The sequence below is a fragment of the Procambarus clarkii genome, chromosome 71, assembly GCF_040958095.1.
Source record: "Procambarus clarkii isolate CNS0578487 chromosome 71, FALCON_Pclarkii_2.0, whole genome shotgun sequence".
Lineage (NCBI taxonomy): Eukaryota > Metazoa > Arthropoda > Malacostraca > Decapoda > Cambaridae > Procambarus > Procambarus clarkii.
Window position 1 is genome coordinate 11,615,242 of NC_091220.1, and position 16,723 is coordinate 11,631,964.

Below are 16,723 nucleotides of genomic sequence, written 5' to 3' on the forward strand. Positions count from 1 at the left end.
CTCGTCCCTCTTGCTCTGTGCTCTATGCATTAGTGACCCTCAGTTTCTTGATTCTGAAATTTCTTTGTTACAAATCTTTCTCTTGCCTTGGATACCCCTTACATTTTATCAACTGTGCCTATTCTCAAGCTAACACTAATACCACTGTGCTCTGCCTTCCCTTCATATCTGAACTCATAAATCTCACTAATACCCTTCGCCATCTTGATGTAAAGCTCGCCTTTCAACACATTAACATTCTTCTTAGTAATCTTGTTCACGCTGCTGCTCCTGCTTCCAGTGCTGCTGGTGTCTTCTCTATTTCCTGTTCGTCTTATATTCTCCAATGCTTTGGTGAGACTGGCCATATGCAAAATGACAGACCTGAAGGAACACGAAAGAAGTGTTAACCCCTAGACCGCGCATATTGAGGGCCTGGTAGTGAAAAATATTTGAATTATGGAAAAACAACTTTAAAATGTTAAACAAATCTCCAACTTATTGGCTTCAGTGTCGTGAAACTTTCATCAAAATACTTTCAGAAATTGATTTTTGACGAATTTTTAAACAATAAGAACGTTTTGTTAAGGTGAACAGCTCCTAATAACTGGAACTGAAGGATTATGCAGTAATAGATGCAAGCACCTGTCTGACACTCAAAGAAGAAGAACAGTAGTAAGAAGTGTCCACAAAGTGGATATGCAGTTGGTGCCTTTATATCATTGCTGAGTAATAAATAGTAATTCATTATCATTTGTGTTATGTTAATAGGTTCTATTTTGTTATATATCATATAAATACATTGTCCAATGTTAATGTATGTTACTTTCATCAGTGTCTCAAAAATATTTTTAAGGAAATTTTTTTTTCTGTGGAGAGCCCCTTCGGCTCCCAGAGCTATACTGGGCTGATGTGTGTATATTAGACCATGACAACAGTTAATCAAAGGAGTTCTAGGCCTACCAGGGACCAGAGCCAGAACCTGGCCCTCTCAAGAGAGGCACGAGGAGCAATGGCCTAAAGACATCCCCGTGTAATTGGAAGCAGTTTTTGTCTGCCATCTACCAGGTCAAGCACCCAGAAAGGTAGTAATTCCAAAACAAACTACTGCTGGTCAAAAATTGCAAACCGAAAACCGAAATAGCAAATTCCAATCAAAAACCAGGAAGCAAACATGACGTCACCACAATTGCCGCACATCTGTCTGCACACCACCCCCCTCCCCGGGAAGGGGATGGGGGGTCCCAGACCTCCACACCAGCAACTCTACTCAGTTCACAGGCTGTTGTGATAGCAAATGGTCGATCGCTCTGGCTCCACTCTTTGTGCAGTGCTGCTGTGCGGTGTTGTTGCTCTGTTTTGGTGGGGTGTGAGCCAGAAGTAACACGAGTACTGGGGCTGCATGCACCTAGGGCCGCCTTCCTTAGGTGCCCCGTAAGTACTGCCTTTGCGGCCTCAGGGTTATCTTCCATGAGCCGTTCAGGAGCAACTACCTCCGTGTGGTTCTGTCGCTGTTCGGTGATTGCCCGCCCTTGGGGTTCAGCTGGGGCGGTTCTTACTCCTGTTTTCCCTTGCGTAGGAGGTTGTTTTGTCACTGGCTATAGCGCAAGGTACTGTGCAGCTGTCTGATGTACGCATAGCGACCGGTTCTGTTCACCTGGAGATGCTGTGCTTTTGCGAGGTCTTTCCTTTGTTTTTGTTTTGTTTTGCCTGGTGGGGGTCTGCCTGTTGTGGCGGTAGGACCACTTGTAGGATTTTGGGTTGTCTTGTCTTTTCTTGGTTTTTTAGGACCGGGGTTTCTGCTCTTTTAGTACTGATGGTAGCGTTGTACGTTTGCAGCCTTCTCAGTTTTTCTGGCGAAGGCCGAGTCGGCTGCTTTCCAGAGGGGTCCTTGGGTTATTGCTTGATTGGTTCGGCCAGGGGTGCATCATGTTTTGTCCCTGGTTGTAGTTCTTCACCATTACCAGCGTGCCGTGGCTGGGGGTGCGCTTTGAGTTGATCTGGTTTCCCTCATTCCCTGTTCCAGGGCTCAGGTCTCCCAGGTCGTCCGCAGGGTTCTCAAGTCTACTAGCCTGCAGTCTATCCTTGCGCCCGTGCCATTCGGACGTTTGCAGTTTTCGCTGCTGTGTTTGGTAACATGTCCTGGAGGTTGAGATTTGGAGATTTGGAGGTCGCATAAGTTCCTGGCCGCCTGTTATTTTGTGAGTGTGTCTGCTCCTGGGCGTTCTTGTGTTGCTTTGGGTCACAGATTGCTGCCTGTTGTCTCGACTTCGCGTTGCAAAGTTTGTGGCGGCCGCCTCCCGGGTCAGCCCTTTCTTTTCCTTCTCCTTGGGTATGTAGCTCCAGGGAGCTGTAGAGGCTTCCCACAGAAAACCAGCGTTGAGTGTAATGAAACACCATTTTCTGAGTGAGCCCCGGAGGCTCCCTGGCAACCCTCCCTCCCACCGGTCGGCGCTTTTTTCGTGTTGGTTGAAGCTTGGCTTCTGAACTGGTGCTAGGTAGCCGGCGCGGTGAGGTCTGGGGATCCCCCCTCCCCCTCTTAGGGCAGGGAGGGCAGCACGGACGATTGGCGTGGCAGTAAAGTGTGATGTTTGCTTGGGATTGTAGGGAGTTTCTACCTCTCTGTTTGGTTTTTGTTTTAGTTTCTTACCATGTGGGGTTTGTTTTGTTATGCCTACCTTTCTGGGTGCTTAACCCCGGTCGATGGCAGATAAGGAAAATCCCCAACTACAGGGGGGTTTTCCAGGATCATTGCTCCCTGAAACCTCTCTGAAGGGGCCAGGTTCTGGCACTGGTCCCTGGTAGGTCTGAACTCCTTAGATAATGTCCCGGTCTAATATAACATACATTAGCTCGATAAGCTCCAGGGAACCTCCGGGGCTCGCCCAGAAAATGCCATTTCATTACATTCAACGCTGTTTTCAATGCATATGTTTCCCTAACTATGTGAAGATAGAATGAAATTGGTCGACAAATAAATTAGTCACAACTCACAAAACTTGGGACTTGTAATTTTTTTGGCTGATTTTTTCTCCAGTTTCAAACTCTTTCTTTGTCTCTTTAGGTTGTTTTGATGATTAGGGTCCAGATTAAGGCTTTTTCACTTAATTAAAGTAGACCCTAAATATATCCCCTAAATCATTATAATTATCCCTATATTTTGTGTTTGGGGGGGGTAGTGTTTTTCTTGACTTCATTTCAACACATATTGACCTACAACTTCACATATTCGAGTACGAATGAAAAACATTGTTTATTTTATATACAATTAAATTAACGAATTAAAATTACCTTTATTCATTGTCGATAACTTCAACTTCAATTATCTCTGAAACTAGTTTCAACTTTGAATGGCTTTAAAAATTCCAATTTTTGACCAATTTTCACTATTTTGACGTATTGTGTGCTCGGCTGTCTGTTGTACAATCCCCTCGGAATGGATTTTTCATAAAATTTATACATTTTGATTTATAATTTTTTGGGGTCTAAATTTGCTGCATATTTCAAATGCCCTATTGACAATTTTTTTTAACAGTAATCTATACCAAAAACCTATATTCTAACTTGATGAAAATGAAGATCATGTGCTATTCTGAGAGAATATCAACATTAAATAAACAATTGGTGATAGTTCATATTTATTCTGAATTAAAAATCTGAAGTTTTCAATATTCAATTTTAAAATTAATTTCGATTCTCATGTTTTTCAAGTTACGCTGTGATCATTTAGACAAAATGGAGCATTTGCCTAGTTGATTATGCAAAAAAAATTGGAAAGTGTTTGTGCAAGTTTTAAAAACTTATGTTAAAATGTTTTTTGTCAAATCATATATGTATGTATTGCACGGTCTAAGGGTTAAGTCTGCAGACACAAACAATGCTCTCTTCTGTTGTTAGGGACTCTAATAATTCTATATATCATCTAAAATAATCTTTCCTGCCCCTACTCTTCACAGCTGCCATCTTGTTGAATCGGTTCTGATACACAGCTTGCCCAACATAAACCTTAGTCATGGCTTTATTGCTGTTGACTCTTCCCCCTCACAGTATATACGTAAATGCTCTAACCTTCTTAACAAACATGACCTGACTTTAGCCTATTCCATTTTCTTACCCCCTTTTCTTACCTTCCTCATAACTCTTCCCATTCTTACATTCGTGCCATTCGTACCATTCTTTCCTTTCACTTAACCTTTTTCTAGAAATTACCTGCTTCTCTTACCTGTTCCCCACCTCTCACTCTTTTCTTTGTTAGCGTGTTTCTTCCTCTCTTCCTCACACACGACTTGACAATGGTCCAAGACGGACCAAAATCGTTTCTCCATCTTCTGGTGTGTGGTTTGGTCGTCACTCCAAACAGAACCATTGCAAATGATGTGATGTTTTCGTATGAAGCAGTCTCAGGAAGATAGCTTCAGGGAGCCACCAAGACTCCTCCCTAAAAAGGTGTTTCATTAAATGTGTGTAAATCTTAAGCCACACTTTAGGGGTTAAGGGTCAAAATTGCAAAATTAATACCATTTTTGACCATTCCAATAAATTGAACCTTGCCTATCTAATTCTATTATAGTTCATTCACGTTGCAAAGAACACACTGTACTGAATTACAGCAAAATTATTTTTTTTCTCCCGAGATTCCCAGCATTTAGATCTTTTGATAGGAATACAAAAGTAATGCAGTACTAAAATATAGCGAATACAAAAACAATGCAGTACATCATAAACAATGCATATACATCATATACAAAAGTATTGCCGCACTAAATTAGAGCATACTGTATACAAAAAGTATTGCAGTACTAAAATGAAGAATTAGGCTCTATAGCATTAGCTCATTGTGATGTAGTTTGTGACTTGGTAGTAAAAACAACTGAAAAGTTTTTTTACTTTAGTTATTTATCACTGACGAATTATTGGCAGCCTAAGGAAAATTCTTTCATGATGATGATGAGCTTGATATATTGTGACTAAGTCAAGTTACATTGACTCCCAAACAGTTGAAACTAGTGAGAGTAAGTCCTCCGGGAGCAGCATTCAGAGCCAGCTATAATGTCTCGCATGCTGTCTTCCGCAACTACCAGATCCACGTTCACCACGACTCCGAAAGCGAGTGTGATAAGAAGTCTTTCCAAGGCTTCCTGGTTGATGGGCCCTTCTCGGTATGGACCAACTTCATCTCTCATAGGACCAATTTCCTCCATATATTTGTGTATTAATGTATGAATGAATAGTACAATTACTGTGTGTGTGTGTGTGTGTGTGTGTGTAATTACCTAAGTGATTACCTAAGTGTAGTTACAGGATGAGAGCTATGCTTGTGGTGTTCCATCTTTCCAGCACTGTCATATAATGCTTTGAAATTACTGACATTTTTGGCCTCCTCCACCTTCTTGCTTAGCTTCTTCCAACCATCTACCACTCTGTAGGGAAATGAAAACTTTCTAATATTTTGTTTGCATCTTTGTTTCCTTAGCTTGAATCTGTGTTCTCTTGTTCTTGAAGTTGTTGGTTTCAGGAATTCCTCTTTGTCAATTTGGTCAATTCCAGTTGGTACAGTATGTTGTAAGTGGTGATCACACTGCCTCTTTTTCTTCTCTTCTAGTTTTGGCATGTTTAATGCCTCTATCTGTCCGCGAAACTCTTGTTTTCAAGTTCTAGAAGCCATTTTGTAGCATGCCTTTGAACCTTTTCCAGTTCATTAATGTGCTTCTTGAAATATGGGCATCATACAACTGCTGCATATTCCAATTTTTCTCACAAAAATAATGAAGAGTTACTTTAGTATTTCACCATTTGTATAATTAAAAGCAAGTATGAAGTTGGAAAGTGACGCATGCGCTCCTCTCTGTGTTCTTTGTGTTCCTCTGGTGACAGGTTGCTATCCAAAACCACTCCCTAGGTCTTGTTCTTTATTTGAGTTCTTTAATTCCTTTCTACATAATTTGTAAGTTGTGTGTGGTCTATTTTCTCTGCTTCCACATTCCATAACATGGCATTTATTCACATTGAATTCCATTTGCCACTTGATGCTCCAAGCACTTATTTTAGCTAGATCAATTTGAAGGGCATGACAATTGTCTGCATCTCCTATCTTCCCCAATATCTTAGCATCATCTGCAAACATGTTCATATAATTCTATATTCCCTCTGGTTGATCATTAATGTAGACGATGAACATTACCAATGCAAGAACTGAACCCTGTGGTACTCCACTAGTAACACTCCTCCAGTCAGATACAGTGTCTCTGATTACTGCATTCATCTGTTTGTCAGTTAGAACATTTTTCATCCATGTTAGAAGTCTCCTCTTCAGCATGTTCCAGTTTCCAGAACAGGCTCTCGTGTGGGACCTGTCAAAAGCCCTTTTTAGGTCAAGATGGACAGTCAACCCAAACATCTCTTTCCTACAGTATCTCTGTGGCTTTATCATAACAGCTAAGTAGATTTGTTACACAGGATCTTCTTGATCGAAAACCATACTGTTTGTCATGTCTGTTATGTCATTACTCTCTTGGTTTTCAACCCATTTGGCTTTAACTATTTTTTCTAGTGTTTTGACTACCACTGGTCAAGGTGGTAGTCAACACTACCACAAGGGAGCCGGTCGGCCCAGCGGACAGCACGCTGGACTTGTGATCCTGTGGTCCTGGGTTCGATCCCAGGCGCCGGCGAGAAACAATGGGCAGAGTTTCTTTCACCCTATGCCCCTGTTACCTAGCAGTAAAATAGGTACCTGGGTGTTAGTCAGCTGTCACGGGCTGCTTCCTGGGGGTGGAGGCCTGGTCGAGGACCGGGCCGCGGGGACACTAAAGCCCCGAAATCATCTCAAGATAACCACGCTTATTAATGATACGGGTCTATAATTTAGAGGTTCTTCTCGACTACCATTTTTATAGATCGTTACTATGTTTGCCTTTCCATATATCTGCTAAGATCCCTGTATACAAAATATGGTGGTTGAGAGGTGGGACCAAAGAGCCAGAGCTTAACCCCTGCAAGCACAACTAGGTGAGTACAAGAATGTCTGGAATATTAATTGGAGTTAAATGCTCAGCTCAGCTCAGTTGCACATTCTTGCAGCACCCATGGTGAAACTCCATGTCATACTGCTTTATTTCTTCCTAGCCCCTTGAGTAATTTTTCCTTTTTGTCTTGAGATACCTCTATGCATTCTATGGCATGCTCTGGAATTGCCAGGCTATGATAATTTAAGAAATGTCACAACAGTCCTCATGCACTGGCCCAGTGCTTAAGGTGCATACTCTCAGTGACCTGCCCCGGGAGTCTGGTACACTAGACTGCAGCTTGGTTCAATCACTGGCTGTCCAATATGGCAAAAACACTGCATGCATCAGAGATCAAGCAGGGAAGGCAGCGCACAGACTCTTCATAATGAGAGTTATGAAGAGAGGCTAGAAACATTAAATATGCCAAAACTAGAAGATAGAAGAAAGAGCCGGTATGATCATGACTTACAAAATAATAACAGGACTCTACCAAATTGACTAAGGAATTCCTGAAACTGGCAATCTCAATAACAAGGTCATAGATTCAAGCTAAGGAGACCAAGGTGCCCAAAAAATTAGGAAGTTTTTTGTGGAGAGCCCCTCTGGCTCCCCATAGCATACCGGGCTGATATGTATGTACAGTATTAGACCGTGGCATCAGTCAATTCGATGGAGTTCTAGCCTACCGGGGACCACGAGCCAGAACCTGGCCTCCTTAGGGAGGGACGAGGAGTAATGGCCTATAGAAACCCTTATGTGGTTGGAAGCATTCTATGTCTGCCATTCTGGGTTAGGCACCCAGAAAGGTAGAAGTCCCAAAACAAACTACACCTGGTTAAAAATTGCGACCGAAAGTCAAATAGCAAGCAGAACTCTCCAAACTGAAAACAAGCAAACAAACATGACATCACCATCGCCACCTTGCCACTGTCTGCACAGCTGCTCCCTCCCCAGGAGGGGGAAGGGGGGGAGCCCCCAGACCCCCCACACTGAGGCACAAGACCACAGCCAGAGGCACAAGACAACACCAGTAGCACATCAGCCTGAGAACGAAGGGTGGATTGCCAGCGTGGAGGTCAGGGCTCACCCTTCCCGCTCCTGGGGGAGTGGGGGGTTACTCAGACAGCAGCGCGACGACATGATGTCGTCATGCTTGTTTGCTAATTTTTGTTTGGGGAGTTCTGTCCACTCATTCGGCTTTCGGTAGCAATAGTTTCACCAGAATAGGAGTTTGTTTTGGGGCGCCTACCTTTCTGAGTGCCGGATCCGGTCGATGGCAGACACAGAATGCTCCCAATCACAGGGGGTTTCTGTAGGCCATTGCTCCTCGTGCCTCTCTGAGGGGAGTCAGGTTCTGGCTCGTGGTCCCCGGTAGGCAAAAACTCGGCCTGGATAGCTCCGGAGAGCAAGCTCCCATCAAGAAACGACGACGACGACGAGGATGATGATGGGTTCTTCAGGAAAACTGGAAACACAGTCAGACTCCTTTCAAACTTGTTGGGGTAGATATCATGAGCCAATCATGAGCCAAACTTGAAGTGCAATAAGTATGCACACAATGTGCTGCCAAGGAGTCCATGGTGGTGCCATGGTAACACCCTCCCCTCACAAGTGATTTGGTCTGGGTTCAAATCCTTACCTGGGAGGATTGACTAGGTGACAATCCTTAATTGTTTGCATTTGTTCACCCAGCAGTAAATGGGTACCTGTTTGCTAACTGATTAGCAAGCCATTTCCAATGGAAACTAGTGGGTAAGGCTTACCATGAGCTATTGAAAGGGAAAAGCTTTGTCTGCTAACAAGAGCCAGAAGTCATCCATTCTTGTATCCACCTATGGACGAGTACCCTGGAGGACTCGCCTAGGAAACTTGAGTCACCCCATACTGGAACCTAGGTAATCTTCTTTGAAATTTTTCCCATAGATCTTGAACGTTTATCTTAGAGAGGCACATGTCCAGTGACAGTGACACCTAGTTACAGATGGGAGGAGTCATTCAGTGTGTTTCTTTAGTAATTGTCAAAATTTTGTTTAGGTTGTTCAACATTTTTCTAAAACATTTCTCATGGGAAGTTTGAGTGTCTTAGTGGCCTCCTCTCGTTGCATTTATGGCAGTTTGTCACTGGAGTCGATCTTGGAAGTCCACGAGGTTCCTTCACTCAAAGCTGGATCAAGGCAAAGTTTCAAAGGCCTCGTCTCTAGGAGGTATTGAGAACCTCACAGCTGCCTGCCATTGGCTAATCTGTCAAGTAACAACAATGGCTTTAGCTCAGGAAGGTTACTGTGGGGGTAGGCAATAAATAATGAAATTAGGGTATTTAATTTGATCTTGGAAGGTGCACACAAAGTATAAATGATGAATGGAGTACAGTATAGTATTAATACTCTGAGAAAACATATAACATTATTTTAATTTAATGGATGGAATTGAAATAGGTTTATGTATTAAAACTTAATTAGGCAAAATACTAATGACATGAAGATAAAAATGGTTAATGTTAAGTATAAATTTGTATTTCTTCTAGTTGTCTTAAGAGTAAAACCTCACAGTATGTATATTAAATAAATGTTTAAATATTTTACCAAGTTAATGTATATAACCATAACTAGGTTTATTACAAATATTAGTGTCCCCCTTCAGGGGTTTAAATGTAAATGACTGAAATTACAGTAGTTAATAATGAGTAGATAGTAATTTTGATGTGTTGAAGTAGTTAATGTTTCCAGGGATGGCATCCACACACCGGCCCTCAACAAGGTTATGGATCATTCCATCACCAGTATTGGCTGGATGGTCGCTTGATAGCAGTGGGCGTACTGGACATTCTGCCCCATTGTGTCTCTTCTGTCTATCTATATTATGATCCTGAATTCTCATTTTTATCATTAGGTACTTATGCATCATTAAGGTAAGCTGTACATGTCTTTTGTGTCAAAGATTTGTATGCAATAAATTGATCATTTGAAATATTCAACTTTATTGGATGAACGGTAGTTACGCAACATTATTAAAGTGGGGAAAATATTATGTGCTCTATGTAGGATGACATATAACGTCTACTAAAATAACATCATTGTGTCAAAGTTAAACAAGTTTCAATGATATCTTGTTATCTTTGTTAAGTGACTAGGAGCAATATTTCCAGTATATATGTGTGCTTTATGGTTTTGTCAAAATATATTTTATCGTTTCTGAGAGGAAGTCAACAGCAGCTTCCAAACATAGGAAGTGTATAGGACTGATACACCTAGCCTCAGTCCCACACTACCTACCTGTTAACTACCAAATAATTTTGAGGATCAACCACGGTGATACCTCCTGGTTGCTGGTTTGATCAACCAGGCTGTTCAATGTGGCTGCTTGCAGCCTGACGTATGAGTCACAACCTGGTTATATCAGGCTTGAGACCCATCTGTTACCCACTGGGTGCCACTACCACCAGCATCTGGTTTACTCTACGAGGCAATAGAAAACCTGTCAGACAGCATTGATGCAACAAAATAAGTAACAGTTTAAAGGAAATTCAGAACCCATGAGTAAATAAAACATTAATTGCTATTGTGTAAATACCGTAACCTGTGATATGTCTGTCAGAGAGGATTAACTAGGAGCAATCCGTAACTATACTCCTCTCTTCACCCGGGAGTTGTTTCTCTTGGCATTGTCCTCTGGGGGTCAGGTCGGGGAGCTGCATGCTCTCATCCAGCGCAGGGGATTCTGCTCTTTCGGTCCTGGTAGTAGGTGTGTTCAGTTGCAACCTTCTCCTTTTCTGGTGAACGAGATGGCTGCTTTCCAGAGGTGTCCTTGGGTAATTGATGGTTGGTTCAGCCGGGAGTGCATCATCTGTTGTCTGGTTGCAGCTCTCCGTCGTTAGCTGCACTCTTCGGCTTCGGTGGCCGGGGATGTGCTTTGGGTTGATCCGGTTTCCCTCGTTCCCTGTTTCAGGACTTGGCTCTCCCAGGTCGTCCACAGGGTTACTAAGTTTAGCCAGCCAGCCTGTTTATCTTCGTGCCCATGATGCTAGGAAGTTTGCAGCATTGGCTGCCATGTTTGGCAACATATCTTGGGCTGATATTCAGGCACGGGGATTTTGGAGGTTGAACAGGGTCCCGGCCGCCCGTTATTTGGTTGGCGTTCCTGTGTTGCTTTGGGTCGCAGGTTACAGCCAATTGTCTCGACTTAGCTTTGAGGAGTTTGTGCGCTGCTGCCTCTCGGATAAGTCCTTCTTTTTCCTTATCTGTAGTTATGTAGCTCCAGGGAGCCAAAGGGGCTTCCCCACAGAAAACCAGCATTGAATGTAATGAAAAGCTAAGGCGTTTCATTACATTCCCCCCCCAACATTCATATCCTCCAACCACTGGGGTTTTCCTAGGCCATTGCTCCCTGAAACCTCTCTGAGGGGCCTTAGTTCTGGCTCTCGGTCCCCAGTAGGTAGAACTCCTTAAACTAATGCCCTGGTCTAATATATACTAGCTAATATATACTAATAACATATTAGCCCGATAGCTCCAGGGAGCCTCCGGGGCTCACCCAGGAAATGGCATTTCACTATATTCAACTCTGGTTTTTTCGTCCTGGAGTTCATTTTGTTAGGTTGCAGCCGACTCCTTTTCTGGCGAGGAATGAGACGGCAGGCTTCCGAAGGGGTCCTTTGGTTGTGGATGCTTGGTTGGTTCGGCTGAGGGTGCATCTTGTGTTATTTTGGGACATCTGTCGTGGCCGACGGTCTCTTCTTTGTATTGATACCTGCGGTGCTGCAGCCTCTTTGGTAAGGCCGTTTTTCCTTTTCTGTGGGTAGTTAGCTTCAGGGAGCCAATGGGGCTCCCCCACAGAAAACCACCATTGAATGTAATGAAATGCCAGTTTCTGGGTGAGCGCTGGAGGCTCCCTGACACCCTCCCTCCCTACCTCCCTCTCTCCTGTCGGCGGCTTTTATCATTCAAGAACTAGCTGGTGGCGGCCCAGTTCACCCTCCTCCCTGTGGAGTAGGGGGTGGAGCTAATGAGGTGGGGTTAGTAGGACAAAGTTTTGGGTGTTTTTTCTTTATGGGGGAGTTCTTTGCATATATTGAGGATGTAGGTCACATTTTCATCCAGGCAGTACAGTGTAGTCCATTTTGATTCGCCTACCTTTCTGGGTGCTTCCCTGGTCAATGGCAAGATGATAAACTTTAAATGTAAAGTGTTCATGAGCCATTGCTCCCTGTGCCTCTGTGAGGGGGCCAGGTTCTGGCTCATGGTCTGGCTCTCAGGGAGCCTCCAGGGCTTACTCCAGAAACTAGTGTTTCATTACATTCAATGCTGATTTTTTAATTGTTGGCAAGATCTTTAGAGACCAGTCGTTATCCTCAGTTTCTAAAATACAATTGCCAAGTAATGTTTTTTGTTTTTTTTAAATTGTTGGAGTGTTGCAAATGTCTAATAATAAAGAATATTATGTCATATTATATTATGTGTCATATTATTAGACATATTATTAGACATATTATTAGACATTATATAAACATATTATATAATATGTAGTGTACAACAATAAAAGTGCTGAATATTGATCATTACACTGGTGTTACTGCTCGTGCTGTAATGTATATACCGTAAAGCATACACACAACTGCTCCTTTCTTCACAGAGAAATTGCGCTGACACGTGAACTTCAGCGCAGAGTTTTATCCTTGAAGTCGTATTACATGGGTTTCTATATTCATTCCTGCCCCAAGATGCGCTATAAAGGCAGATACAATCCTTCATTTCTGCTGTGTCCAGAGACTTATGATTGGATTCCCATTGAAAGTGCAGTATCCAAGCTAGATGTGGCAAAATACTCGAGATTAAATGATGATACGTCTGCTATTGATGAAAATGGTCAACTGGATATCAATGAAGTAAGATGTTTTGTCTGCTTTTTAATTGTGCATGGTCATGAAACTTCATTGTTTTGCATGTGACATAATAATTCATTAGTACAGTATATAGTCTACCATATATGGCAAGTGCTGCCATCATGTCATCTAAGCTTTGAAGATGTAAGTACTTAAACATTGAAAATTGTCCATGATTTAAGCATCCTACTTAATTTTGTTCTTCCTCTTGGTGTTTGTCATCTCAAGGTCATTGTGGCTTTTTTTCACGATTGTTTTATCTCCAATATGCATTATCTGTACAATAGCTGGAGAATGCTTTAATTTGTCTTGTGTGGAGAGCCCCTTCGGCTCCCCAGAGCTATACCGGGCTCATGTGTATTCTTCAAGTAGAAACATTTTATTCTTCAATATTCTTCAGAAAGATAAAAAATATTACCGCCTTAACAGACAAGATAAAGATTCAAGAGGAACAAATCGAGGAACTAGTGAAAGAAAATGAGGAATGGAAAGTGAAGAGTGGTGAATTTGATAAAATTAACTAGAAAATATACTCATGTGGTGAACAACTTCAAGAAACCCTAAAGGCCAACAAGAGTTATGCAAGGAGAAACTTCATGGATAACTCACATAGAGGAGGTTAATAAAGAACTAGAAAAGTGTAAATAAGAAATAAGAGACGTATGCGCAAGGTGTAAAAGAGAGAGAGACGATCAAGGAAGTATGTTTGGAAGTCAAAACCGGAAATAATCAACAAAAAGCAGAAATTAGGCCAGCAATTAGGAAAGAACTGGTTACCAACAGTAAACTAATACAAAACACTGCAGATAGAAGTAAGTCTATAACAATGTTTGGGTGTTTAGAAAAAGCAATATCATCTAGGGTGGATAGAGCAGCAGCAGAAGAGAGAAAAATCATTGAGAAAATAGTCGGTTTAGGAGAAGGACTCAATTCAAAGGAAAATGTCAAGTGATTTTAGGAGAATAGGAAAATATGAGTGACAAGAACTGCCCCTTAACCCTTGCACTGCTCACCTATTTTCGGCAAAAACGTCTTGGTGCAATTGTCAAGGACATATTTTTGTTATTTTTACAAATGTTCAGGTAAATTTAATGTCAAAATGTTTCCAAAGTCAACTATTTCCATTTCAAAACACAAATAGTAATGAAAACATTAAAAAAACATTAAAATATAGCCAAATTAAAAAACAAAAAGCACAACTCTCTGAGCGCCTTAAGGCGCTTTGCGCAGTGCAGTGGTTAAGGGTGACATTTAATGGCGTGAAACAAATGACAGAAGTGCTTAGAAATGCCAGGAAATTGCAGTGATGAGGATGGCAAACTTTGGTTAATAAGACTAGACCTCTCAAAGGATGACAGAAAGGCTGAAAACAAACCTCGAAGTGAAACATCTAAATGGTAGTAGAAATGAAGAAAGATTTTTTTTTGTAGAAAGTGTTGGGGACTGGAAAGCTAGTGAAATGGTACATCAAAACAAGGCAAGAAAATCATTAGAGGAAGGGAGAGTAAAGGACAAAGGGAAAGTGAACATGTTCCTGAAAATTGTATATACAGTACCAACATAGATGGAGTGAGATAAAAAAATACTGGAACCGAGATATTTATTCATATAAAGGTCCCAGATATTGTCTACATAGTCTTCATTGTTTGGTGCCTTATTTTGTGTAATTATGTGTACTTGCATGCTTACCTCAGCACTTTACCCATCAATATGTTACAGTTTCACCAGGCATGGTTTTCCTCCATGACGTTTTTGTTTGTAACGCTGAAAGTAGTGAGTCTCTAGGCACAGTGGAAGGGTTAAAGCAGTATAATCAAAATTATTAATAATAAGTAATATAAACAAGTTAATTGATGGGGGATTCAGTCACAATCCTCAATATTTATTAAATTGTATGAATAATAGCATGTAAATTGGTGGATGTTACTTGATGTTTTCAACAACCCCTCAAGTATAATTGTGTTTTCTTTTCCCAGATTCAAGTACTATATGAACAGGAACCGATGAGATATGGAAGGTATCGAATACTCAATGCAGATGGTGCTGATGATGATGAGGTCAGAGAATATGGAACCCTAGTAGGAGCAAAGTGTGCTAATTCTATTTATTTATATCGAAGTTGATTTTGTTCACATTAAGATATCGGCACTAGGATTGTTCAGGACAATTTTTGTCATAATTCATCACGTTGAGCACTTAATATTTTCTAGTGCACATGTCATTATATATCCATGACATAATCTTTAGAAATGTGAATATTGAGTTGACATTAAAAATGTGGCTCTGTATACAATGTGATAATAATAATTGTGTGTGTGTTGTGTGAAGGTGTGTGTATGTATATGTGGAGTGACTAATTACTAAAGTGTAGTTACAGGATGAGAGCTACGCTCGGTCTTCTGTCTTCCCGATAACCTTTCTCATGTGCTGCTCTGAAACTAATATTGGTTTTGACATCTGCCACTTTCTCATTAGAAGATTGTTCCAACCATCTACAACTTTGTTCACAAGAGAGAACATTCGTACATTTTCAGCTCATTTGTTTTCCTTGGCTTGAATATGTGGCCATTGTTCTTAATGTTGCTAATTTAAAAAATTCCTCATTGTCAGCCTTGTAAATTCCTGTTATGATAATATGCCTCTTTTTTATTTCCATTAGTTTTGGCATATTTAGTGTCTCAATAAGACTCCTTATATATCTCTTGTTTAGGTCTGGAAGCCTAAAAAACAAGACCTATGAGGAGAGACTGGAGGCAGCAGTCCTATCTGAGCATCAGCATGTCATCTCTTCAGTTCTAGATAACTAATTAGGTGTGAGGATTGTGTCAAGAGTGTGTGTAATTGCCTAAGTAAAGTTACAGGATTAGAGCTACGCTCGTGGTGTCCCATCTTCCCAGTACATTTTGTCGTATAATACTTTGAAACTACTGAAGGTTTTGGCCTACCTCCACCTCACTTAGCTTGTTCTAACCATCTACCACTCTGCAAAAGAAGACTTTATAATATTTTTTCTGCACGTTTGTTTCCTTTGCTTCAGTCTGTGTCCTCTTGTTCGTAAAGTTGCTGGTTTCAGGTATTCCTTTTTGTCAATTTGGCTGATTCCTGTTAGTATTTTGTAAATGATAATCATATCCCCTCTTTCTTCTATCATCTAGCTTTAGCATTCTTAATGCTTCTACTCTCTCCTCGTAATTCTTGTTTTTCAATTCCGGCGGTGCATCATGCATAGTGTCAGTCACGATAAAACTACAGTTAGTCCATCATGCAGAAAAGCCACTTTTGACATACTTTTAGTTTGTCAAGTAGCTTGGCCAGTTATTTAAAAAAAAAATTTTTTTTTGTCCTTCAAACTCCACTGAGTAAATTGAGCGCTTTTTATAAGGTTAATTTTCATTAGTAAGTACTGTTCTTATGTATACTATATAGTTATGATTATTGATAGGTGGAATGTAACTACACTGAGCCTACTCTGCTCTAATTTCTCATGTCAAATTGTTTAAATTATAGGCAGATATTATAATAAATTATAGAAGATATTAATTTGTGTGAAAATTGTTTTTTTTATCTAATCCTGAAATTTGAAATGTTTTTTTCCTCTATACCCATGAGTTGACAAAATCTGTTTGAGAATAAATCTGAAAAAATATATTGTATATAATGTTCCACTTGTAAATGGTGTTGCACCTTATTTTCAGAACTGTATTGCCCCACGAACATCTATGCAACTAAATTGTACAGAAAAATGAGAATGTCCTGATTTTCACAATAATTGGAAATTACTCAATGTCGATGGCAGACATAGAATGCTTCCAACCACATGGGGGTTTCTATAGGCCATTGCTTCCCCATGCCTTTCTGA

At 41.0% G+C, this 16,723-nt stretch overlaps 1 protein-coding gene across 5 annotated transcripts in view; it reads left to right on the forward strand.

Annotated features, from left to right (window-relative positions):
* Positions 1-16,404, forward strand: part of Ate1 (arginyltransferase 1) — a 57,371-nt gene extending 40,967 nt beyond the window's left edge. For 2 of the 5 annotated variants that reach the window (XM_045726134.2, XM_045726136.2), the window contains 4 exons: positions 4,977-5,138; positions 9,713-9,894; positions 12,615-12,867; positions 14,841-16,404. In XM_045726134.2, coding sequence (XP_045582090.1) covers positions 4,977-5,138; positions 9,713-9,894; positions 12,615-12,867; positions 14,841-14,987 — 744 coding nt within the window. In that variant the 3' untranslated portion in view covers positions 14,988-16,404. The remainder of the gene's footprint in view (positions 1-4,976; positions 5,139-9,712; positions 9,895-12,614; positions 12,868-14,840) is intronic. The other 3 variants (XM_045726135.2, XM_045726137.2, XM_045726138.2) reach the window with 2 other exon arrangements.
* The last annotated feature ends 319 nt before the right edge of the window (positions 16,405-16,723 follow it).